Source organism: Impatiens glandulifera, unplaced genomic scaffold, assembly GCF_907164915.1.
Source record: "Impatiens glandulifera unplaced genomic scaffold, dImpGla2.1, whole genome shotgun sequence".
Classification (NCBI taxonomy): Eukaryota; Viridiplantae; Streptophyta; class Magnoliopsida; order Ericales; family Balsaminaceae; genus Impatiens; species Impatiens glandulifera.
Genome location: NW_025919138.1, coordinates 359,935 through 386,754, shown reverse-complemented (window position 1 = coordinate 386,754; position 26,820 = coordinate 359,935). Strand labels below are relative to the sequence as shown.

The following is a 26,820-nucleotide window of genomic DNA, read 5'->3' as shown; positions in this document are numbered from 1 at the left end:
TTGTTTCAGATAATTGTTTGGATTATTTGATTGATTCAAATATATGCTGGATTCATTCATATTGGTTTCACAGTAAGTAAATGTCTTGAAAAGTTGTTATAAATGCAATTTCTCTATCAACTCCTCATAGTTATATAAAAAATGTGTTTGTTGGGTAAACTATTTCTGAGACCTTAGTGTCTGTGATAACATATAGAGTTTGGAAGATCTACTTTTTGGTTGTAGTGTTATCATTGATAGGATCTTGACCGACAATAGATGTATATTATGTGAATTGTGATGGTGTATGTGTTTTAAGGAGGTAGAGTCTAATCCCAATTTTTGCTTCATTATCCAATCCTTCTATCAAACTCAATTGACAATAGTTGAGTTATGCCCAAAATCATTGGGGCCGGTTATGAGGCATGAATTACGACCTTGAAGTCGTGTATCATATTTTGGTGAAAAATATGGCTATAGAGAATCTGAATTATTAACCTATTGGTAGGGAGGAGTTGGAAGCTTCTATGGGTGATCTCCATTAGAAGATATAGATGTTTCTATTGGTGATCTTCCTAAGTTGAAGATTTAAAAACACGATCATTTCTTTCTTGTTCATTTGCTGCCCTTCTTTGGCTTTGACTCGGTTGGGATGATTCCTAATACACTTTCATCTTTTTTAAATACTTGATTCCCTGATGCAGCGTGCGTGGCTAGGATGAACCTTTATCAAGATTCGTTGATTCTTACGAATACCGAAAGTTGATAGATATTGAGGAAACCTCGTTTTCTGATTAATAATCTTCCCCTAACAAAGTGTTTTTAAGATTCTTTAAATACTCAAACCCTAGCTTGCAAAAGAAATAAATAACTTTTAATAAATTGCAAAAAACACCCGAAACTAATAAAAATGCGATTTTGAGCCCCTAAACGTCGTCAGATGGCCTTAAACCATCATACCTCATGGCAAAACCATGACTTCTTCACAGCACCACATTTCCGCCCGAAAAACACTAGGCAATCGTCGAAATCTGACACTTGCGAGATATTTTCGGATGCTGCAACTTTCGCATAAACGCCTCTTCGACTCGCACCGCATCATTCCCCCCAGGGTAGAAAAGATTCGTCCTCGAATCTGGAACCGCATCATCCTCATCAGAAAAAGACTCACCCACAAAAGGAACAAGATGCTTCACATTGAACACATCAGAGGTACGCACATGGCTGGGAAGGCGTAAACGATAAGCATTGGGGTTGATCTTCTCCACAATCTCAACAGGACCAATCTTCTTAGCAGCAAGCTTGCTATATTAATGAGCTGGAAAACGATCCTTAGTCAGAATAGCCCACACAAAGTCACCAACTTCAAAATCAACAGCACGCCTTCTCGAATCAGCCTTCTCCTTGTACTTGGCAGTAGCAGCAACCAAACGGTCATGAGTGGTCTGATGAACCTGAGCCAACTGACCAACAAAATCCGCAGCAGTGGAATGAGGACGCACCTTGCTGGGCAGCGCTAACAAATCAAGAGGAGCACGCGGAGACAGCCCGTAAATCACATGGAAAGGACTGAAACCAGTGGAGCGATTAACAGCATGATTGTGAGCAAACTCGGCCTGAGGCAGCTTCAGATCCCAAGCCTTAGGATGATCCCCAACTAAACTGCGCAGAAGGTTCCCCAAAGACCTATTAACAACTTCAGTTTGGCCATCAGTTTGCGGGTGATAGGCACTGCTAAAATTCAGCTGAGTATTAACCAAACGCCAAAGACTCCTCCAAAAGTGACTCACAAAGCGAGTGTCCCGATCAGAAACTATGGAGGCAGGAAGTCCATGAAGGCGATACACATCCCTGAAATAAAGCTGTGCAACAGCCACAGCATCGGAGGTTTTCTTGCAGGGAATGAAATGAACCATCTTCGAGAATCGGTCAACCACCACAAAAATCGAATCAGAACCACGCTGGGTACGTGGCAGCCCAAGGACAAAATCCATACTGACATCAGACCATGGTTGAGTGGGAATAGGCAGAGGCAAGTATAACCCGGCATTAGTCGAAGCGCCCTTAGCCAACTGACAAACACGACAGCGAGCAACAAAACGCCCCACCTCTTTGCGCATCGAAGGCCAGAAATAAGAAGCTGCAAGAAGCTGGAAGGTACGATCACGCCCAACATGGCCTTCTTTGTGGAGTTCCTGAATCATCCTCAAACGCAGGCTGCAATCTGGAATGCACAGCTGCACACCGCGGAAAAGGAACCCATCCTCCAAGACAAAGTCCCTCGAATCCCCCTGTTGGATGCGAATGAGGACCTGAGAAAAGAAAGGATCATCACGATAGAGGTCCACAAACGAATCAAAGCCGGGTACATGGACACGCATCTCCGCCAACAGCCCATGACGACGACTCAAAGCATCAGCCACGCGATTAGACACACCAGCCTTGTGTTTAATCACAAAAGTAAACTGCTGTAAATAAGAGACCCACGAAGCATGACGATGAGAAATTTTGTCTTGACCACCAAGATGCTTGAGGGAATCATGATCCGTATATAAGACAAACTCCCGCTGAAATAAATAATGACGCCAGTGTTTGACTGCCTGGACAATAGCATAGAACTCAATATCATAGGTACTGAAACGAAGTTTAGCGCTAGACAGTTTCTCACTAAAATAAGCAACAGGACGCCCAGATTGGCTAAGTACAGCCCCAATACCCAATTTCGAAGCATCACAATGTAGTTCAAATGGCTGGGAAAAATCAGGAAGAACCAAAATAGGGGCTGAAGTGAGTCGGTGCTTGATCTCAACAAAGGCAGCCTCGGCATCATCCGTCCAGAAGAACTTAACCCCCTTCATACAATCAGTGATAGGAGCCGTAACACTGCTGAAGTGAGGAATAAAACGCCGATAGAAGGAAGCCAAGCCATGAAAACTGCGAACTTCAGTGATCGAAGAGGGGCGGGGCCACTGATTGACAGCCAGTACCTTACTCGGGTCCACTTTCAGGCCCTCCCGAGACACCACATAACCGAGGAACTGGGTAGAATCAGTAAGAAATGTGCACTTCGAGGAAGCAGCATAGAACTTGTCACGCCGGAGAACAGATAACACCTCACGAAGATGGGAGAGGTGTGCTACCTCGCTGTCACTGTAAATCAAGATGTCGTCGAAGTAAACGACTACAAACTTCCCAATGAAAGGGCGAAGAGCCTGGTTCATCACACGCATAAAGATGCTAGGAGCATTCGACAGACCAAACGGCATAACCAGCCACTCATATAAGCCCTCACGAGTCTTAAAGGCAGTCTTCCACTCATCACCCATGCGAATACGAATCTGATGGTATCCACTCTTGAGATCCAGTTTGCTAAACACAGAAGCACCACCCAACTGATCCAACAAGTCATCCAACCGGGGAATAGGAAACCGATAACGCACTGTAATCTTGTTGATAGCACGACTATCAATGCACATACGCCAAGACCCATCCTTTTTTGGGGTAAGAAGGGCCGGGACAGCACAGGGACTAAGGCTCTCTCGAATGTGTCCCTTAACCAGCAAGTCCTCCACCTGTCTACGCAACTCTTCATGTTCTTTGGGACTCATGCGGTAATGAGGACGGTTGGGTAGGGCAGCACCTGGAACCAAGTCAATGTGATGCTGGATATCACGCAAAGGAGGCAAGGCACAAGGCAGATTCTCAGGAAAAACATCTGCAAACTCCTGTAACAGCGGCTGCACTGGAATAGGCACCTCAGAACTAGCACCACAGGTAATCAGCGAACAAAATAGAGCAAACACCATGCCCGATTCGACCATGGCGGTCTGAAAAGGACCCCGAGACAACAAGGTGGTAGGGGGGGACGCATGATGAGTGGGGGCAGCACCCTTCTTCGGCTGATTTTGCATCAACACAATCTTGGTACCATGAAATAAGAACGTGTAGGTATTAGCACGCCCATCATGTATAACAGAATGATCAAACTGCCAAGGGCGACCAAGTAAAAGGTGACAAGCATCCATAGGAACCACATCACAATATACAGCATCACGATAATGGGAACCAATGGAAAAATTAACAAGTACGCGCTTGGAAACTGTAACATCCGTACATTGACTCAGCCAGGACAGGCGATAAGGCTTGGGGTGAGGTTCAGTGGACAGACCCAGCTTCGAAACTGCAACCTCAGAAATCACATTCTCACAACTCCCAGCATCAATGATGAAGGTGCAAACTTTGCCACCGATGGTACAAGTGGAATGGAACAGATTATTACGTAACCACTCGTTGTCAGGAGCACGAGGGGTTAAACATGATCGACGAATCACCAAAAGGGGGCCAACATCACCAGAAACATACTCCTCCGCTGCCTCATCATCATAAACATCATACACTGGGGCTGAATCTGAAGGAAGAGCAGAGTCAGGATCATCCACCTCAGTAAAAAGACCACGATTGGTGGACTTTGGGTTGCGACACTCTGCTTGACGATGGCCAACTTCACCACAATTGAAACAACGCAAGCCACCGGGACGTCCCTGCGGGGGGGCTGTAGTGCTGCGAGGGGGGGCTGGGGTGGGATGGGCCGGCTGGGAAGAAGAACCAATGCCACTAGTGGGGACAACCTGTTTTCCAAAGCTACCCGAACCGCGCCTGGCTAGCTGTTTCTCAGCCTGTGAAGCACGCTGATGTGCCTCAGAAACAGTCAAGGGATCAAACATATTCAAAATATCCTGCAACTGGAGGCGAAGGCCACCAATATAGCGAGAAACCAACTGGAGAGGGGACTCAGACAGGTCAACACGAGCCACAAAGGTGTAAAACTCAGTGAAATAGTCATCCACGGAACGAGAACCCTGACGAAGATTCTGGAACCGCTGGTACAGGTTACGTTCGTAATTATATGGTAGAAACGCAGCCCTAATATGCTTCCTGAATTTGTCCCAATTCGTGAGCTTTGCCTTACCATGACGAACACGTGTCTGTTTCAACTGCTGCCACCATGCTTGTGCACGACCATGTAAGCGGATCGTAACAAGGGGTACACGACGATCTGCAGGAACTTCCTTGAAATCCAGAATCTCTTCAACCTGAGAAAGCCAATCAATAAACTCTTCCGGTGGTAGACTACCATCGAACTTAGGGATGTCCACCCTGAAAGCCTGCTCCCAGCGATGATTGGGGCGTTCAGGGGATCGATTCCGAAGACCACCGAGAGGGTTTTCATCTGTCATCGTAACATCATCTTCAGGGTGGTGCATGTGCATAGATGCATCCATCCGTTGCGTCAACCATTCAACCTGCCGCCTCAAATCGTCGTTATCACGGCGAAACTCAGCGTTTTCACGTCGCAACTCAGCAAGGTCACCATCATCAGCACCAGGGGTAGGGTTGCGCGGCTGTCTTCGGGGCGGCATACCTCAGGGTCGACTGGAAACTGATACCAACTGATGCAGCGTGCGTGGCTAGGATGAACCTTTATCAAGATTCGTTGATTCTTACGAATACCGAAAGTTGATAGATATTGAGGAAACCTCGTTTTCTGATTAATAATCTTCCCCTAACAAAGTGTTTTTAAGATTCTTTAAATACTCAAACCCTAGCTTGCAAAAGAAATAAACAACTTTTAATAAATTGCAAAAAACACCCGAAACTAATAAAAATGCGATTTTGAGCTCCTAAACGTCGTCAGATGGCCTTAAACCATCATACCTCATGGCAAAACCATGACTTCTTCACAGCACCACATTTCCGCCCGAAAAACACTAGGCAATCGTCGAAATCTGACACTTGCGAGATATTTTCGGATGCTGCAACTTTCGCATAAACGCCTCTTCGACTCGCACCGCATCATTCCCTTACCAAATTAGTTCCAACAGTTCCTTTATAAAACCATGTTTTATGTTTTAGAAAATGTTTGTTAGTTAAATTGTTTCAAATATTGAATTGTAATTTATTTTTATATTTTAACCAAAATTTACTATCCAAAGAGCTAACCCACCATGCCTCTCCACTGTGGTCTCACATGAGTCCTAACTATATCTAATTGATTAACTATTAACAATATAAATAAATAAAAAATCATTTAAAGGATATTATGTAAGGAACAAAATGGAAAAAACAAAGACAAAATAAAGCTAGTATTAATTTCCTTACTCCTACTAAGTTGCGAAGCTTGCATTAATTCGTAATTTTTTGTTTCTTATGAACCACTCCAACCACTTGAGTTACTTTAATGGATGTAATAATTCTCAAAACATGTAATTACCCTGCTTCTAAATAAATTAAACAGGGATAAAAAGATTAATTTGAGTTTTTACTATAAAGTTATATATAGCATATTACAAATGATGAGTACTCTCCTTAATTAGAAGAGTAAGAAATTAAAATTAAATAGCCTCACTTTCAAAAATAGATTGCTACAGACAAAAATAAAAAATAAAAACACAAATATAGAAATAGAAATGAATCATTTGCATATAAACTAAGGAATTAAAGTATGCTTACTTTAAGTACTAAGTAATTGTGTTTGTGTCTGATCAAGCTCTCCACTCAACATATGGTGAAGAAGAGCATCAATTCTTTGACTCCTCGATTTTGTTCTGCACAATTAATTAAATCATTCATTTATAGCCAACCCAACTTAATTATAAATTATTAATACAACTTCCCGCATAAGAATGATTAATGAAAAATTAGTTAAATACCCAACATTACGACGCCTGTTTTTGACACCAACTTCCTGCATTTATACGAGATATGAGGTTAGTTTTTTGTTTTTTTTTGTTAAATTATATATTATAGATATCGAGTTGAAGATTACTGACATTTGAAGCTTCTTCAGATTGATCTGATGTCTCCATTTCCATTTCAGCAAAGAATGCCTCCAGAACAAATGCTACAACCTGAAAGTAAACCGAAAGAATGGAATTATATATTTTAATCGCGACAATTTCTTATAACTTTTAGTAATAGTTAGTGACTGATCAGACTAACCAGATTTAGAAGCAGTAAAACTGTAATCAGATAGAAACTGACAAAGTATGTGTATGTCCAATAGGTTCCTGTCAGATCCTTGTAACTCTGACATTAAACAAAATAAAAATATTTAATCAAATCATCGCAAGCTAGCTAATATCATTAAAACTAGTATAAGATCAATTTACCTGCATCCACACTTGCCAATTCCCCATCACGAGTAAATTGAAGAGTGTCACCATTCCATTAGGATAGTCATTAAAATTGAAAAGTAAATATCTGTCTTGTTAAGAAAAATGAATTTAGTTTGTAAATAATTTTCTTATCAACTGTTGTGAGCTTCTTCTGCCTATTAACTTCTTTTTCAAAATATAGAATTTTCTTCAACAATGTTTTACATGACTAAGGATACTCATCCTCAGAAAGATCTGTTTCCTTCAGCTCAGTGTTGCCAGCATTCACCAACCCTCCAAATACCTGCCACAGTAAAGATAAAAATATTTTTAACTTTATGAAATGAAATTGTAAAATAGGTCAACTTATTTATGGAATATAAAAAATAAAGTAAGAGTATTTTAGTATTTGACTTTGATGATTTGATTGGGATATCAAATTAACTTGATTACCTGTAAACCAACGGAGCAATAGATGCACAAGACACAGAATATGGTCCCAAGGAAAGGCATCAAACTTGGAATTAGGGTCAAGAATGTGGCTACAAATGCACGGTAGCGTTGGACATGCATCAAGAGTCTAATAAGTCTTAACATTCTTGCAAGAAGAAGATAACGAATCCTGTAGTGACCAGAGGCAGTTGAAGACAATTTGCGTTATTCAGATTATATACAAGAAAAGGATTCAATCACACAACATACTTGCAGCCTGTTCAAGCAAAATTCTATTCTTGTATGTTATAAATATACTGTTTATGAAGAGGCATAAAGTATGTTAGTACTTACCATTCTCCATTAGAAAGAAACGTTACATTTTTAGGGGACACGAAAGTTGCTGTTTCTCCAATAACTGCAATGAAATATGTATTGAAATATTAGATACGATATATCCCATGATTTGGATATGAATGAAGATAACCATATGTGATTGAAATTGATTAAGAATTTGATAGTATTATCTTTATGTATCTATTATAGATAATCTCTATTGCGCGAGCTCTTTGATTTCTACCACGAATGTATCAAAGAAAGTTTACTCACCAATGATCCATGTGATAAAGAAATCAAAACGATTTTGCCCATCTCTCCAATAGTTTCCAAACCCACATACATAAACTTTCAATGCCATTTCTAAGACATATAACCACCCTGTGGAACATTACAATGTAAATAATATATACAAGTGCTTGGACAATATAGATAATTATACCCACGTATTAAATCATTTAAGAACTTACCAAAGACGAACTCCGCCTTTTGCCAAATGGTCTGTGCGGAACTGTTTTCAATATCAAGCTGCAACCAGCGATAAAGAGAACAGCTTGTATAAGTGAGACATATTTCCAAAGTAGTATACAAACAGTTATTTGATTTATGTTTTTAAAGAGGGTCAACTTTGTATGAAAAAAGTTTATGAACCAAGGTGCACGCAATCATTTTACAGTCAAAAGAAACACAAAAGGCAGAAAAAAAACAAAGAAGAAAGTTAGTATCCATCAGGCAATCTATTATAGTCATACCGTGGTTTCAATAATAACAGCAACAAGATTCATGATGAGGACGAAAGCCACTATATACCCAAACATGGGGCTTCGAACAAATTCTTTCAATTTCTCAGACAAGCATGAATGGTATACATATGGATAGTTTTCAAGATAAGATGGCTGCAAAACAAAGAATATTCTTCAAGATTCTAAACATTTAATTAGAATTCCTTATTGAAATAATCATATGAACTGACGTTCTGATCCTTTAAAACAAGAAGAAAAACATACACAATCCTCCTTCTGAAATCGCAATGCAATAGCATGGCAAAGATCAGCAAATTCATCTCTGTTGATCTGCATTAGAAATCAAACTCATAAAAACTAGAGGTAGGGAAGCAAAGGACAAAATCATACTTTACTTAACAGCTGCTATTCTATAACTACCAGGAATATTCTATCTGGGACTTGAGTGATGAACATTAAACTCAATTTCCAAACAATGTAAAATCTCTTTGCTAATTATGTTATTATAGTCAAGTAGAAATGAAAAAAAGATTTGTCTGGATTGCCACAAAAGGGAGTGCAATAAGTTCAATTGAAAAATCCATTTTGTTTACATTAAAAGAAAGATACTTCATTTGAGACAAAAAAATAAATGATAAAAGAAAAACCTTGAAGTCCTGACTATCATCTAGCTCGTGGAATATCAACTCGAAATCGTCCCTTGATATTTTTGGCAATGTCCTGAATAAGCAATAAAATGAGTTAAAATTCATATGAAAAGAAAAACATCACATGGTTAATCAATTTTAAATACTCAAATATTAGCATAAAGAAAAATGTATTCAGAACAAAAAAGATCAAGGGATGGAGCACCCTATCAGGAGGAGAAATCAATTCTGAGAGGAAATTATTGAACACTAGAGAAAATACATCCAAGTGTCACGGGCTAAAATTCGACCCGTGCGGCACTAAGCTAAATCGACCCTGATTCTAGCTTAGAAAGCCTTTCTAAACACAATGCAAGAAGAACTCAAACGCAAGAAAGGACTTAGAGAGAGAAAACTCTTGAGAATAAGAATATATTGAAAGAATGCTTGATAATTACAATGGAATACCTTCAGGGTATTTATAGGACTTACACGTATTAAATTAGGAATTACGTCTAATTACAATTTAATTACACTAATTTAGGATATTCCTTCCATATCAAGAATATCCCTGCCTAATTTAGAATATCCCTTGTAATCTCTTCCTTAATTAGAATATATATTATAATCATTTCCTTGATTAGAATATATCTTCCAATCCCTTCCTTAATTAGATTATCTTCCAATCTCTTCCTTGATTAGAAGATTCGCCGGGCCCACATAGGCAACTGGGCCTCCCCTTGGGTTAAGAAGATTTGCGCGCTATCGGGCCAAGACTTTAATGAGCCTCGACATCCCCCGGATTGGGTCGTGACTCTAATGGGCCGTGACATACTCCCCCACCTTAGTCGTGGCCGTCCTCGATTCGACCTTGGCATGATACTCTTCAACCTCTTCCTTGAAACATTCCCCACACGGTCCCTCGTATCTGTGCACAAGTCCCTTGAGCACAGATTACATAGACTTGCATTCTGGAATATCATGGAAGTACGCCTCGTGGCTCGATGTTTGCACCCCATAAAAATGGGACGTGACATACTCCCCCACCTAAGTCGTGGCCGTCCTCGGCACGACCCTAGACCGGTGCATGGTGATCTTCTTTCTGGCGTCCTCTGAGCGCTCTTCCTCCCCCTTTGCACGTCACGGCATTGGGTGCACTTATGGTCGCCAGCCTTAACCGATATAAGATGTTTCCCACACATCTCTCGATTGAACACAGTCCCTTGAATCTGCGCACAAGCCCCTTGAGCACATACCGTATAGACTTCAACAGTTGCGGGGGCAACTTCCCCCTTTCCATCGTCCCCTTTCGTAACTGCACACCCTCTCAGATCTGCCCCTCTCTTCATATTCTCGATGTCTCCCCCTGAATATGCCTGAGCACGACCTGCTTCCTTTCCCCCGGACTTGGTGCGAGTGAAGGCAGACTGACTTTGGCCTACGTTGCCTGTGGCCAAACCTTGTGGATCTGATGGTTGTGTGTTGTCTTTGGCCTTGAGCCCCTCGAAGGCTTCGACACACGCTATCTGGACTTCCTCGGGTACTTCTTCTTTTTCCTTGGACCCGTCCCTATCATCCATCTTGGCAAAAGTGGCAAATATCTCTTTACCACGTTTGCGACCTCGAACGAATTGCATCGCCGAGAACCTGCTTATTCCCTCTGATTCTCTCCTTGTTGGAATCACGCTAGTCTTCCCGTGATCCGAAATGATTAAAGAATCGGAATAAGGCATTATGCAAGCGCGTACCTGATCGCACCATTCGAGTCCCAACACTACGTCGTAGTCTTCCATTGGGACCAAGGTAAATGAGACTGTCCCATTCCAGCCTCCGATCCTGGTGTGCACTCTCCTAACCTCCCCATTTACCGGCTTGGCTACATCGAAGGACTTCACCATCCCTCTTGTTGGGCTGATCCGCAGACCCAACGCCTTGGCTACTCCTTCTCGCATGAAGTTGTGTGTAGCCCCTGTGTCTACTAGTGCCTTGATGCGCTTTCCCCCGATCCAAGCTTCCACAAACAAAGAGCCCCTCCTTGTTCCCTTGTCCGGCTTCGCAACACTAGTCTTTACGGCATTGAGCAGTCTTAAGGATCCTATTTGAGTCTCTTCTTCCTCATCAGATGACTCAATTCCTTTAACTGCTGCAACCTTTTCCCCCTTAAACGGGCACATAAACTTTATGTGATTATGGGCACCACAAATATAACAGGCTCTTGGCTTCTCCGACTCGTCGGCTTGCCTCCCTGAGTTTTTATGTGCATGCCCCTTCTTAGATGAACGGTCTCCCCCACATTTCTCCTGGTCCTGTGGGCGGTCTCCCCCACCTTCTTCCCCATCATCCCTGATGAACTTCGGCCTGTCCACAGACACTTTGAGCTCTATCAGTCTTTCTGCAACCGCTATTGCCTCGGAAACGTCCCGCACTTTGGCCCTTTGCAGCTCCAACTGTGCCCAAGTCTTGAGGCCATTAACAAACGTGAACAGTGCCTCCTGTTCCGTTAGACTGGGTAACTCGAGCATCAACTCCTGGAATTCCTTCACATACTCCTTGATGGTTCCTTTGTGCACAAGTTGACTCAACCTTTTCCTTGCTTCGTACTCGGCATTCTCTGGGAAGAATTGGCGTTTGAACTCGGTCTTGAAGTCTTCCCACGTTTCCATCCTCAAGGTCCCTCGTTCAATATCTCCTTCTCGCCTCCTCCACCACAGCAACGCCATCTCTTGTAGGAAGAAAGGTGCCGTCTCCAACTTGTCACGATCATCAAGTATGTTTGATGCCCGAAAGTACCTCTCCATGTTCCAAAGGAAGTCCTCCACTTCCCTTGCACTCCTCGAGCCTTTGAATGGAGTTGGCTTAGGAACATCCATCCGTTGAGGTGCCGCACCTCTATGTTCCCCTCCATTCCTCGCAATCCGCCTTTCCATCGATTCTAGCCTCCCCAAGATCTCCCTCTTGAGGGTCTCGACCATCGCCTGGACTTCTACCCGGATTGGATCAAGCACCTTCTGGCAGATGTCATTAACCTCCCCTCGAACCGAACCCAGCACTTCGTCACGAATGCTACGATTCGAACCGTTAATGATCCCCATTAACTCATTCTCCAACTTTTCAGCACCCTCGTCCAACATCGTCACCTTCTCGGCCACCGCGCTAAACACTTCGAGAGCTTCTTGGTGATCGCTCATGCCTTCTTCAAGTCGGGTCACCCGCGCTTCCATGGCAGCACCTCTCTCGACGGACTTATCCCTCTTGGATCCCTTGTCCTTATGTTGGCCGGTCGGAACCTTAGTGACGGTAGTTCGTGAATCCATTTCTTGCAGCTTGAATGCGGAAGTACAACCTTGCTCTGATACCACTTGTCACGGGCTAAAATTCGACCCGTGCGGCACTAAGCTAAATCGACCCTGATTCTAGCTTAGAAAGCCTTTCTAAACACAATGCAAGAAGAACTCAAACGCAAGAAAGGACTTAGAGAGAGAAAACTCTTGAGAATAAGAATATATTGAAAGAATGCTTGATAATTACAATGGAATACCTTCAGGGTATTTATAGGACTTACACGTATTAAATTAGGAATTACGTCTAATTACAATTTAATTACACTAATTTAGGATATTCCTTCCATATCAAGAATATCCCTGCCTAATTTAGAATATCCCTTGTAATCTCTTCCTTAATTAGAATATATATTATAATCATTTCCTTGATTAGAATATATCTTCCAATCCCTTCCTTAATTAGATTATCTTCCAATCTCTTCCTTGATTAGAAGATTCGCCGGGCCCACATAGGCAACTGGGCCTCCCCTTGGGTTAAGAAGATTTGCGCGCTATCGGGCCAAGACTTTAATGAGCCTCGACATCCCCCGGATTGGGTCGTGACTCTAATGGGCCGTGACATACTCCCCCACCTTAGTCGTGGCCGTCCTCGATTCGACCTTGGCATGATACTCTTCAACCTCTTCCTTGAAACATTCCCCACACGGTCCCTCGTATCTGTGCACAAGTCCCTTGAGCACAGATTACATAGACTTGCATTCTGGAATATCATGGAAGTACGCCTCGTGGCTCGATGTTTGCACCCCATAAAAATGGGACGTGACACAAGGCTCCAAATAAAAAATATGCATATAGGAGTAATTTTCAATAGTTTATGTTTAAAAGCCAATATATGAAAAGTATAGTCTATGGAAAAAGATGGTGTCAGACTTCACACAATGCCATACTAACAACAAATGGACCTGAAGTGAAAAGATCAGTACAAGAAGATTAGTTGCATGCCTAGGAAAAGAGAAAATTTGATAAGAATTCACCAGTGAGAAATAAAACTTCAAAGATTACTTCATCCTTCTCCTCTCAATTCTCGCATAATTCAGTTCTGGTCGCTTTTAGTGGTAGCTCTTATTTGAATGTTGTAGAAATTTGAGAGATGGAAAATATTATTTAGATAGTTAGTTGAAGTTTACATGAGAAATTCAGATATTTAAAGGACTTTGAGTGTGACAAAGATAAATACTGACAACACTCAACATGTTGAGTGTAAACAAAGCAACATGTTGAGTGCAAGTAACTGCATAATTCTACACTCCCCTTCAAGTTGGGTAAACGATATTAAGAGAACCTAACTTGCCACATAGTTCTTCGAAATTCCACTTGGGAATAACTTTGGTGAGAATGTCATCCACCTAATAGGAAAAGCCTTGGGCAGCTATTAGAGTGGAGAGGATGTTGCCGAAGAGATGAAAATGTTGATGACATTCTTTCAATTTGACTGATTCTAATCCATGCTTCACATTGTCAGAGTAGTGGCTCTTGACTCTTGGAACTTGGCTCTTGGAGTTTTTGAAGTGAAAGTGATAATTTTTAGACAGATGAAATGTTGGGAAAAAATTTGTCAAGACACGAAGATGAAGCTCGATACAGATTCGACTGAGAAAAAAGTTGTAGTTTCGAAACGACGAAACTGTCTAAAAGAGATCAAAAACGCACTGGGATTTAGTGATATACAATTTTGGAAAAATATGAGATTATAGAATTATTTGAGTTCTCCTCCAATGGCTATTTTCACCATTGGAGGAGGCAACGGAAAATTGCGAATAGGTTTCTTCGAGATGAAAAAACCTACTCACTCTGATATCATGTAGAAATTTACAGAGAGATGGAAAATATTATTTAGATAGTTAGTTAAGTTTATATGAGAAATCTGGATATTTAAAGGACATTAAGTGTGATAAAGGTAAAAACTGACAACACTCATAATTCTACCAATGGCATAAAATCTTACATTATAAATTAAAATTTGAATCTGCACCCATATTACTCCAATTCAATTTCTCAGGCAAGAATTTAATATCATTCATTTTATATCCAAATATGGATAGGAAGGAATACTTGTTTGGACAATGCCATTCCTGTAAAGAAGGACCGTGCAATCAGAACTCTTATATGCTTTTCTTTTACAAAAAAAAACTCTTATACGCTTTTCCAATGGCAAGTTATTTACAAAATATGACAAACATTAAGGAATTCAATTTCATTAACCAAAGATTTAAATAGGGAAAGTCTGCAGGAATTAAAATATAAGAAAAATGAGGATTACGACACATATACACAATTAAAAAGGAACCATAAAGTGTCTTGCATGGGAAAGAGTTTTGGTAAGGACTTGTTTGTTTGGAGGACATGAGAAAACTAGAAGTGACAAAAAAAAAAGACTACTATCTACAAGGATAAGTTGTTTAGTAGTCTGAATTTGTTAAGTTCCTCAGCTAACATAACTTCAATATAACTTGAAAGAAAATGCTAACTTGTATACGAAAATTTGGGAGGTCAACCATACCTGTAATTATTCAGTTCTTCGAAAAGATGGATGCATTGTTCCTTATCAATAAATCCATAGTTCTGAAAAAAAAGGAATAACCTTTAAATATTACCACATAGAATCTACCTCAATGTTATAAGGATGGAAGGAAGTGATCATTGGAAGGAGTGTCCTTGTTTTCCAAAACCAATTTGAACTTCCTATATCAATGTCATGTTCGAATTTAAAAGAAGATGAAAAGAAGCTAACTGAAGTTGCATGTACTTGTTAGAGCACTCATGCTTTGGAAACAATTTTGTCAGAAATAGGTGTCACACATTGACAGATCATAAGCATGAATATTCATGTGGTAGTTACTTTTCTTGAAAAGATGAAGATGCTTGTAAAAATAATTGATGGGTCGCAAATGTTACAAAATTGAAAAGTGCAAGCAAAGGGAAAAAAGGAAAACTAACAAAGAGAATACATAGTGTTGTACTTACATATTTATCAATTAACTTGAAGGCTTTCCCTAGAATCCTTTGTCTCATTCGGTCTTTCTCTATCACTTGTTTTGCAAGCTAATATGAAAATAAATGAAGATTAAGACAGTGACTCAGTGAGATGATTGTAAAACCTAGGATGTCTTAAACCTATTAAAACAAGAAATGGGAAAAAAGAAAACCATACCTGATCTTTGAAACTATCATATACAACAGCAAGAATCAAGTTTGTGACAAAGTAGACACCCAACAGCACGTAGAAAACAAAAAATAAGCAATACCAACGTGAAGCCCTGGTACAAGAATAAGGCAGTTAATAAAACATTTGAGAAGTAAAACTTATCACTTTACATAAATAGATTTCAAACATTTTAGAAAACCTAATTTATTCAAAGTGTTCAAAATAAATAATGAAACGGTAGAAGAAAATATAGTAGACTGAATTCCAGAAATAGGACAAGAAACGCCTTCCCATAGATAACCAGATAGCCATGTGAATTAGAAGTATTAGCTCACAGTCTACATAGTGAGCATGTAAATTTGGAGAGCCCAGGGGAACTAAAAATCAATTGAAATGGACAAAAGATGACAACATGACCAAGAAGAAATGTTGTGGCAGTTCTCCATGCTAGTTCCTATTACATCAATAGTTTGGAACTGAGGGAAGGGGGTGAGTTTGAGTAAACCAAACACAAACTTCAATGTTAAAATCACATGTGTAATATGTTTATACAAGTATGTAAAAAAACATGATTAATTTTTTTTTGAAAAAGGTCCATGCAATATGATATAAATGACAAAACATGACTAATTTTAATTCATATTCTAAGGCGATGTCTTTTAAGAATGTATATTCCAATTGCACTACAACTTTAGCAGTGACTGAGTCTGACAACTTGAAGAAGACTCTGTGAACCAGCTCATAGATTACTTATGACACATTATTCACGTCTAAAGGAAATGCGTTAATCAGTGAAGTAGATAGAGAGAGTGAAGATGCTTTTCTTAAGAGCATCCTATACTGGGAAGTCCTGCTAAAAGATGCAAAAGACTCAAAATATCTCAAAAATTGTTGAAAGGCTAGCAAAATTTATATAGATCACTTACTTATAAGCAGGAATCCATACATCTGGATTGTTTGATGTGGTGAATAAGATAAACATTTGATACAATGTTTCCGCGAAGGATGTAAAAATTGTCTTCCCTTGGTCAGTATCTTCAAACATAACATACGCTACCCAACTGGAAAAGAGCAGAAATAATAGCCACAAAGCCTGCACAAGAAGAAAACGTGGAACTAGCAAAATGTCCTATAACTTATAAGTGAACTTGGAAATTCTCATACAAAATATTTTCTCAATACTTAATCAAGTGACAGAACTATGCCTGATTACACATTTAGAGGAAGCATTTATCTAAATAAATTAGCAGGAAAAATAAATCAGAAATAGCAACTGGAATTCAGATGTCTTCAGAAGGGAACTAACCAAAACATTCAAGTATGTGCTAAGCATTCCAGCCAGTATTACAATACTCTCTCGCAACTCCCTAAACAAATGGAACATTGCAATTTGTTAAATAATATGATCTCTTCTCGCGATCATAACTATTCCTTATTCTAATAAAAAAAGTATATTGTCTTCACAAGAAAAGTGAGGCAAAAATGCATTATCATAAATGAGAAAAATCTTTAATTTTTTCCAAGTTGTGATGTCGATGTAACATCCATGTGGCTTCTAGAAATGACAAATTCTATCCATCATGTCTCATCTGTAACCATCTCCTTCCTTCTTTAATCTTCTCAGGCAATGGTTATGGGGCTTAAAAAAAATTAGGCTTGCTCTCATGTAAGGACTTAAAGAGTTAGTTACATACATTTGAACCAGTGTCATTCTTAAGCTGAGGTTTTGGTATAGACAGGGAATCTAGACACATAACATAAATAAGATAAAATGGCGACAAAAATAGAAGTCAGTCCAGAGATGAGGCAAATTCATTCGTGCATTTCCAGATCAAGACATATAACAATAACAATAACTGTATGATTTGTTGTGTTTTGCTCAAGGAGTAAAATAGAGATCTTGATTACATCATTTAAAACATAAATCCCGTAGTTATTGTTAATTTGATTGGAAACACCACGCCCCAAAGAAAAAAAATTCAGATTTGGGAAAACATTATGAGGTTAATCAGACATTTAGCCAGCTGCAGAGGTCAAATAAGGTTTCAACTCTGCCCCGGATGTTTGTAAACATGCAGCAATGCTTCAATTATTATTTTGCTCAATAGGAGGAAGATTTATATCTAAATAAGCATGACATCAAAAGGAACCTAGAGAATGAGCCCTTGTCTTCCATACCTAATATTGAGAATGAAAAGAATGACCCGTATATAGGGAGCAACCCTAAATGGAAGAAAATAGATGGCCACTGGAGATACATAGAGCACATAGACTACTAGATCAACAACCAAAATTAGCAGGGAAAGAACCTGAAAAAAAAAAGTTAGAGATAATATCAGAATATTTAAACAGTAACCACCAGAAATTCAACCATCAAATAAATTCATAGTATAAACTATAAATTATGGGTTGGTTCTATAGGTAGCAACAGATTATAGAAATTACAAACGGATGATTTAATCAATTTCAAATATTCCAAAGGTAATTAATAGGATTTGATAAGCTAAATACTAATCAACAAGATTAGGACTACCGAACAGACAATGTGGAAGCACATTTTCTTCATGTACATGGTTTAGTAACTGCTTGCAAGTAATGAGGCACTATTTACATTCTCAAGAATATGATTGATACCTATATAGCCAACAACCCATGAAAAATATGGAAAGTTGTCTCTGATTGTGCGTGGTAGACATTCTATTCATTATTAGACATACTTTTTCACCAAAACATCATGACACATATCTTTTACCCTACGCATATTTTCTAGAAAAAGGTTCTGGAACTGACATAAAAGTCATACAAACTTTTGATAGACATTTAATGTTTGCAGTACCAATTATAAAGAGAACCACAACAAAAATGGATATTATGAATGAGAAGGCAATTCTACTGGTTGTTATGCATTGTCATCATGGAAGATTAGTCAAATGAGGGTCGAAACTGGAAGTGAGTACCTTTAATTTATTGACATGTCTTGTCCAGAAAATATGAAATCCTTCATAGGAGATGGGAAAAAACGTGTGTACACAGAGAACAATAACAGTGACACCCTGCAAGGAAGTAGATATTACTTGAGAAAGTATGTGCAGAAGCAGATATGCAAGCTACTTATTTCTCCATTCAGTTGAGTAAAATGGCTAGAACAAATCTAGATAAAGTTGAGAAAAAACTACAGAGCAACCATGTGAACTTGTGAAGAAGTTAATCAGTGAAATATTCTTCACCTCATAAATTAGTGATTCCGCAGCAGTCAAATACGGCAACTGGCCAAGGAAATAGTATTCTCTGTTATTGCAAGAAATCCCGGAGGAGTTTTTAATGCACCACAGTGGCTTCTGAAAATAGAAAATAATTCCACTTATATTTGATTGATATCTCGCAAAGTATTAAGAATTATAGGCATCAATACAACCTTAAATATGCTAATTACCTCAAAGAAATTCAGAACTACCAAAGCCAAGAAATTAAGAGTCCAAAGAATGTCAAACCGAATAAACATGAAGTAGTGCTTTGCTGCAGCTTCAAAGCTTGGCTGATCAAGAATTTGTTCAGGCAACCCGACACCATCTTCAGCCTGCAAAGTCCGTTCCCATTCCCAGCTAATCAGAAGTGGATAACTATTTCAATTTATAGCAAAATAAGAGCAAAGTGTAGAGATCGTCCATATTTTTTACCTTAATTAACAGCACATAATATTTGATCTTATGTTATTTATGTGTATAGATATAGATATACATGTTATAGTTTATTTTCATCTTCATCCTACCAAAGAAGAAATGTCTTCTATCTTCTGATATATTAGTAAAATCACCTAGAAATGACCAATGATCCCTGGAAAGTTCTTACATATAAAAGAAAGTCAAACATCCGGAAATGAAAATATTCAAACACAAATCATCCTTATATAAGCTAGAAAGACTTAAAAGTTGCGTTAATCACAGGCATTAAATCTAAACAGCATAATTAAGAAGATGCTTGTATAAATATGAGTATGAACATGAATCAGCAGCAATAGAGTATGTGAGAGAGAGAAAGATGAATATGACGAACCAGATCAACGAGTGCAGCCGCTTTCTGATAAGGTGAACCGTAAGCAATGGCATCGGCTCTTCGATGGAACAACGGCGGATGAAATTTCCCCCGATCGGAACTTCCAGGTTGACCACCGCCTTCCTCGCTCAGCAAAGCTTCATCCATCTTCGTGGCGCGTAAACTATCGCGACTATTGGATCAAATCGAGAATCGGTTGAATCTCTTAATGCTTTTATCTACCGTAATAACAGATAAACTCTAATCTTTTTTTCAAATAATCCCATATCCATCGTATATATATTTTGCGTTTAAACACAATTTTTTATTATATCTTACAACGTTTCAATCAACTTACCCATAGAACATAGAATAACGAATTAGTTAAAATTTGTTTTTTTAAATATTATGAAAATTCCATACCACAAATTTATTTATATTTAATATATCTTAATCAAAAATTGATTGAAAAAAATATATAGTTGGATTTTGTTAATTATGACAATGATGGCCGATGTAGTCACTTGGTCAGTATGATAACTAGGGTTGTTCACACTGTCGGCAAACATTCATTTTATTATTATTATTTTCTATTTTTAGAAATTTTAAACCTTTTAAAAATTCAATATTAATATTCTTTATCATATTTGTAATATTCATTTTTCATTTTAAATTAAAGTTTATAATTAATAGGATTTAATATAAATAATTACATGTAATGAAAATGACTTGTTATGTGTTTTAGGAAAAGAAAGTCAACTTTCATGAAATTAATTATAATTGAATTATTAATTAATCAACTACAAATGTAGTAACGTGTCAAGTTGTCAATCTTGCATGCATGTAGTTTATATAAATCAAAATGGAGTAGATTAATGTTGAATGTTTTATTTTAGTAATATTTGAATAATACATTTTTTATATTATTAATAGATAGATCTATCATTAAATTCTGAGATGGTTTTGAAATGTTTTTTGGAATTTTTCTTTAAAATATGAACTTTTTAACTAACATTATTAAATATTTTACACATAAAATATCATACCATTAATATTTTTAATTAAGGATTGTGAATAAGTAAAATGGTAGATTTATTCCTAGTAATGGAATAGATAAGATCATAAACACAATGGAGAATAAAATGAAATAATAAATAAATAAAACAATTCTCTATTTTCCATTCAGATCTCACCACGTGTCAACTTGTTTGCTGTTTCTCACCAGTACCACTCACCAGCACATGCTGAATTCATTTAATATATAACTTTTAAGGATTCGTTTGGATTGGAGTTTTTTTAAAAAGTTAAAGGGAGAAATAAAATAATAATTATTAATGATTTTAAAAAAGTAATGATTATTTTTGGTTAAAAGACTTTAAAGGGTATTAATATATATAAATAAAATAAAAAATAATAATTTAATATAAAAAATATTTTAATATTTTAATTAATAAAATAAATCATGTAATTGATGAGAAATAATTGATTGAAACACTGATTTGATTTAAATTTTTATAAAATTTAGAAAAATACGGCCTTACCTAAAAAATTAACAAATCAATTTAAATAAAAATATTAATTTATTGGACATAAGATTCTGTTTGGTTTATCAGCTCGGAGCTAAAAATGGGCTTGAGCCGATTATTTTAATTTTTTTTTATTTAAAAGTTATATATTTTTTACACTACTTTATTTGAGTGTGTATTGAAATGAAATAATGTTCTCAATATTTGTTAATTATTTATATCTTAATAAATTTAATAATATTTGTATGTTTAACTCCAACTTAAAACAATACTAAAAATTTATTTTCAAAGTATCAAATCAAACAATATTTTAACTCCAACCCAAAATTCTATATTTTAAACTTAAAAGAATATTTTTGGAATATTTTATTTATACCAATTTTTTAATACTTTTAATACTACTTATTTATGTATTTATCAACCTTATAAGTTAAATCCTAATATTTTTTAAATTTATCCAATTAAAAAAATTATGATAAAATTAATTATAAATTAATAATTTTAACAAAAAAAAAATATATAAACATATAAAAGAAATTATATAAAAAAAAGTTAAACTTATAAAAAATTAAACATGTACAAAAATTATATAAAAATTAAATATATAAAATTAACCTAGTCTAACAATTAAAGGACTAATTTAAAATTTTAAAAAAATGGGTTTATGAATAATGTAAACACATTTATTTTTAATTTTTAGAAAATCTTAAATGAGTTTACGTATGCAGTTTGGTTGGAGTGAAAAAAATGTTTTTAATATGAGAATCTAGTTATGTTAGAGATGGTCTAAGACTGATTCGGTATGGGTTATTTAAAAATTTAATAAAGAAAATGATTAAGGATGGGTGATGATTTTAAGGAGATAATAATTTTTTTCTGTAAAAAGATTTAAAAGGTATTGATATATATAAATTAAATTAATAATTTAAAATAAAATGTATTTTAATATTTTAATTAATAAATTGAGAAAGTGAAATAATATTTAATTTGTTTTGATTATTAAAATAACTCAAATTGAACTACACCTGGAACAATTAAAAGTCATATGGTTAATAATCCTTTCAATGATTTTGTTAGCATGGAGTGTTTTGTTTCTCTTTTTATCATTCTAATTTGAGTTGGTGTTGCGTTTTGTTCGATGCAACATTCTATTTAGCTGGATCGAATTTGTCGTCTCAAATTTTTGTATTCCCAATAATACTCTCATTTTTTACGAGTCGTATGATTCTCATATTCTCCAATCGTATTCAGTGGCGGACCTACAAGGGGGGCTTTGGCCCCGGACCTCCCCCAACCTTAAAATAATTTGTTTATATATATATATATTTGATAAGTAACTCTTAGTCCAGTTGGCTTTGTAATTGAACGGTGAACATGAGCTCAGGTGATCAAACCATGTCTCACCTTTAATTTATTTCGGTATTTAAATAAAGAATTTGATATATTATTTTTATATGCATTAATATTCTATAATCGTAATCTCGAGTGTTTATTCACTTGATGATATATATTTATCACGTTTTTGTATTTTTGTTCCTATTTACATTTTTTATTTTTTTATATTCTCATAAAACTAGGCTGAAATCTATTAAATTAGATTTTCATATTTTTTTTATATAGTTAGTTTTTTATGAATTTGTTTTTGTGTTGCATTTGATGAAAAATTTATTAGGAATTACAAGTGAGTTATCACTTTGTCTACGAAGAGGAGATCAAAATATAGTTCAAGCCATGTCATTGATTGCGACTTCGAAAAATCAATTACAAAAAATTAGAGAAGATGGATGGCATGATATTTTGGACCAAGTTAACAGTTTTTGTCAGTTACACTCGATCTCAATACTTTATATGAATGAGCATATGATAATTGATAGCAATGGTAGGCGAAGAGGAAAAGGGAAACTTATCACTAATCTTCATCATTATCGTGTGGAAATATTTTGTCAGGTATAATAAATATTATTTCTTATTTATTAATAGTTATTATTTCTTATCTATTATCTATTAATAGTTATTATTTATTATTTAATTCTAGGTTGTTGACTTGATTATGCAAGAAATGAATAATCGTTTTTCAGAAGTTAATACATAATTACTTGGTTGCATATCATGTCTTCATCCCAGAAATTCATTCTCCAAATTTGATATTCGTAAACTCATTCGTCTTGCCAAACTTTATTCAGAAGATTTCACAGGCAGTGATTATTTATTTTTGGAACAACAACTTTGGGCTTACTTATTTAATTTGCGGGATGATCCTCAATTTTCTTCAATTGAAGACTTGAGAATTTTTGCTCAGAAATTGGTTGCAACAGAAAAGACATATAGTGTTTCCATCGATTTATCGATTGATAGAGTTGACTTTAGTTTTACCAGTTGCAACTGCATCTGTTGAAAGAGTTTTTTCTATAATGAAAACCGTAAAGACTAATTTGCGTAATCGAATGGGAGATGAATGGATGAATGATAATTTAGTTATATATGTTGAGAAAGATATTTTCTCAACAATTGAAAATGAGCCAATATTGCAATATTTTCAACAAATGGAATCTCGTAAAATAAATTTGTCTTCTTTTGTACCGACTCATGGACAAGAATAATTTAGTAATTGTGCTTATTAGTATTTTGTAATTGTGTGTTAGTATTTTTATGTAATTACCAAGTAAATTTTTAATTAGAAAATGCATTTATTTGATTGCCAAAAAAATGCTACGTTACTATGTATTTGCCTCAGAGAAAACATTTCTAGGTCCGCCACTGATCGTATTAATAACTATTTCTCAAATTCGTATTCGTTTCCTTCTTTACACCAAATGAGATTATGTTGTCGGATATGAAATTTTTAAAAAAAAAATAATAAAGAGTTCTTTGAATTCATTTTTCAATTCGAAGCTTTTTTTTTATAGATGTCATCTAATATGAATTTCTTGATATTTGACCATATTTATATATGGTTAGTTATTATTTGATAAAAAAAAGCCGGTATTACATATCTCTCAAAGATAAATTTCACTTTAAAAAAATAAATTTAAGTAGGAATTAATTCTTTTCAATCAGTTTGTTCAACTTTATTTTTTTTTATCTCTGAATGTTATTGAATTCATTCAAATGAGTTTTTTTAGTCAGAGTTCATTTAAATTTGTAGATATTTTTTATCATTGTTTAAATCCTTATTTGATTTAATACAAAATAATTTTTTATTAAAAAAAATATAAATATTTAAAAAAATCAAGATAATCATAAGTGTTTATAAATAAATTATTAAGGGTATGTATGATAATCATAAAATTATAATTAAAATTGAGATTAATTTTAATTCATAGGTTTAATAAATTATTTATTAAGATTAAGAACTGGAATTAGAATTCAAATCAATGTAATTTTATCATTCTCAATTTCTTTTTTTTATCTCAGAATTGTAATTTCAATATTTATTTTTTTTTTATGTTTTTCAAATAAAATATCTTATTATTTTATTATTACCACACGATTAACGAGTTGAACCGATAATTTATTTTTTGAATTTAGGAAGTTAATATGCAAAACTAATATTTTTTTTAATTTAATAAGTTAATATTTTAAATTAATTTTTTTTAATTTAAAAAGTTCATACATTTTTTAACTTATAAAGTTAAAATGTCTGTACTTTAACCTTTAACAGATATATTTTTTTTAAAATAAATAAATTGAATTATAATTTAATGATAATTTTTATAGAATTATAATGTGAATTTAAATTTTAATTTCACTAATCCAATTAGACACTTAATTTTTGCTGTCCAATTTTATAGTATATTTTAAATTTTAAGTTAATTATTTTTTAAAATTCATACGATATTAAAAATAAATAATTATTTTTTGGAGACGTTGATATATTGATTAATTTTTAAAATAATTAATTTTAGACTATATTTTAATTAAAACATAAGTTTAGAAAAATAGAAAGGAATTTTGAATGAATTTATCTATTATTAATATTGTTTTGTTTTTAGGTATTTTAGGGGGGAAAAATTGTATTGGAGTTGACCGAAAAATTGTCTGTTGGCGAGTCACTGCCAAAGCCACTGGTAAGCCCATTAATGTTGGGCCTTTGGGTCCAGCCCAATTAGGCATTTAATAAAACAAGCAAAACCTAAGAATATTGCTCATTCTATCACTTCTATAGAGAGAAGTTATTCTGCAAAGAAGAGAATAAATAGAGGAGAAGAAATAGAGGAAGAAGAAGAGAAGGAGGCTGTAGATCTCTTACATTTTCACCTTCAGGTTCCAATTTCTTGGTGTCTTATATCTAGACTAGCTTGAGTCTAAATGAAATTGGTTTTCTCTGTTTGTATGCCTCAACTTTGGGTTTAAAGTTGAGAAGAACATTTGTATTTGTTTCTTGCTTATAGTGAAATTTGATGGTTGGCCCCGTGGTTTTTTACCCTCCAGGTTGAGAGGGTTTTCCACGTAAATCTGGTGTTGTTTTGTTCTGTGTTTGATCTTCTGTTTTAGACTTGGATAACCTGTGAATTTACCCATCTCACATTGTTAGATTACAGTATAAAAGTAATCTTCGTAACAAAATTCTCAACAAGTGGTATCAGAGCTGTTAGGTTTATTTTGAAGAGTGCTTTTGTAGGTTGAGGTGGAAGGCAATAACACAATGATCTGGTTGACAAATAATAACTGGCAGATTTGGAAATACAAGATGGAGGATATCCTTTACTGTAAAGACTTGTATGAGCCGGTTGAAGGAGATAGTGCGAAGCCAAAAGATATGTCTGACGGTGATTGGACAAAATTGAACAGGAAAGCAGTTGGCACAATCATACAATGGCTTGATGATAGCGTGTATCACCATGTAGCAAATGAGAAGAGTGCACATGAGTTGTGGAAGAAGCTAGAGTCATTATATGAGCAGAAAACAACAGGTAACAAAGCGTTTCTGATTCGAAAGTTAGTAAATGTGAAATTCAGAGAAGGTGCAGGTGTTGCTGAGCATTTAAATGAGTTTCAGAGTTTGATTAATCAATTGTCAGTGATGGAGATGACCTTAGAAGATGAGTTGCAAGCTTTATTGCTCTTGGGATCATTGCCCGACAGTTGGGAGACATTGGTTGTGACAGTCAGTAATGCAGCTCCAAATGGTGTTCTTACTATGAGTATAGTTACTAGCAGCTTGTTCAATGAGGAGACAAGAAGGAAGCCAACTAATACAAATAGTGCACAGGCCCTTGTCATAGAGAACAGGGGAAGAGCTGAATACCGACAACAATCAAGAGGCCATAGCAAGTCCAGAAGCAGATCAAAATCTAAGGGAAGACAATGTTATCATTGTGGTAAAGAAGGTCACATAAAGAAAAATTGTAGAGCCTGGAAAAGACTTCAGAATGAAGACAAAAATCAGAAGAAAGATGATGAGATCAGAAATACTACAGCCACAGTAACTGCAGATGATGTAGTAATTCTTTCTTGTGAAAAAGAACAATATCTACCTATAGAAAGTCACCAAAGAGTTGAGTGG

The 26,820-nt window shown here is 35.9% G+C and overlaps 1 protein-coding gene across 2 annotated transcripts; it reads right to left on the bottom strand.

Moving 5' to 3' along the window:
• Positions 1-6,279: 6,279 nt before the first annotated feature.
• Positions 6,280-20,031, bottom strand: LOC124917526 (two pore calcium channel protein 1-like). 2 transcript variants are annotated; one of them, XM_047457935.1, is made up of 23 exons: positions 19,810-20,031; positions 19,190-19,333; positions 18,984-19,094; positions 18,714-18,809; positions 17,935-18,065; positions 17,063-17,123; positions 16,683-16,849; positions 15,763-15,868; positions 15,576-15,653; positions 15,112-15,173; positions 9,292-9,364; positions 8,909-8,974; positions 8,654-8,797; positions 8,372-8,429; positions 8,175-8,282; positions 7,920-7,983; positions 7,587-7,755; positions 7,373-7,437; positions 7,149-7,239; positions 6,979-7,065; positions 6,810-6,887; positions 6,690-6,724; positions 6,280-6,584 (listed from the first exon to the last, which is right to left on the bottom strand). In XM_047457935.1, exons 1-23 carry the CDS (start codon positions 19,954-19,956, stop codon positions 6,491-6,493), a joined length of 2,235 nt encoding a protein of 744 aa, XP_047313891.1. In that variant the 5' UTR covers positions 19,957-20,031; the 3' UTR covers positions 6,280-6,490. The 2 variants fall into 2 exon arrangements, with proteins under 2 accessions (XP_047313891.1, XP_047313892.1); XM_047457936.1 differs by having other exon boundaries at positions 19,190-19,358; positions 19,810-19,994.
• Between the last annotated feature and the right edge of the window lie 6,789 nt (positions 20,032-26,820).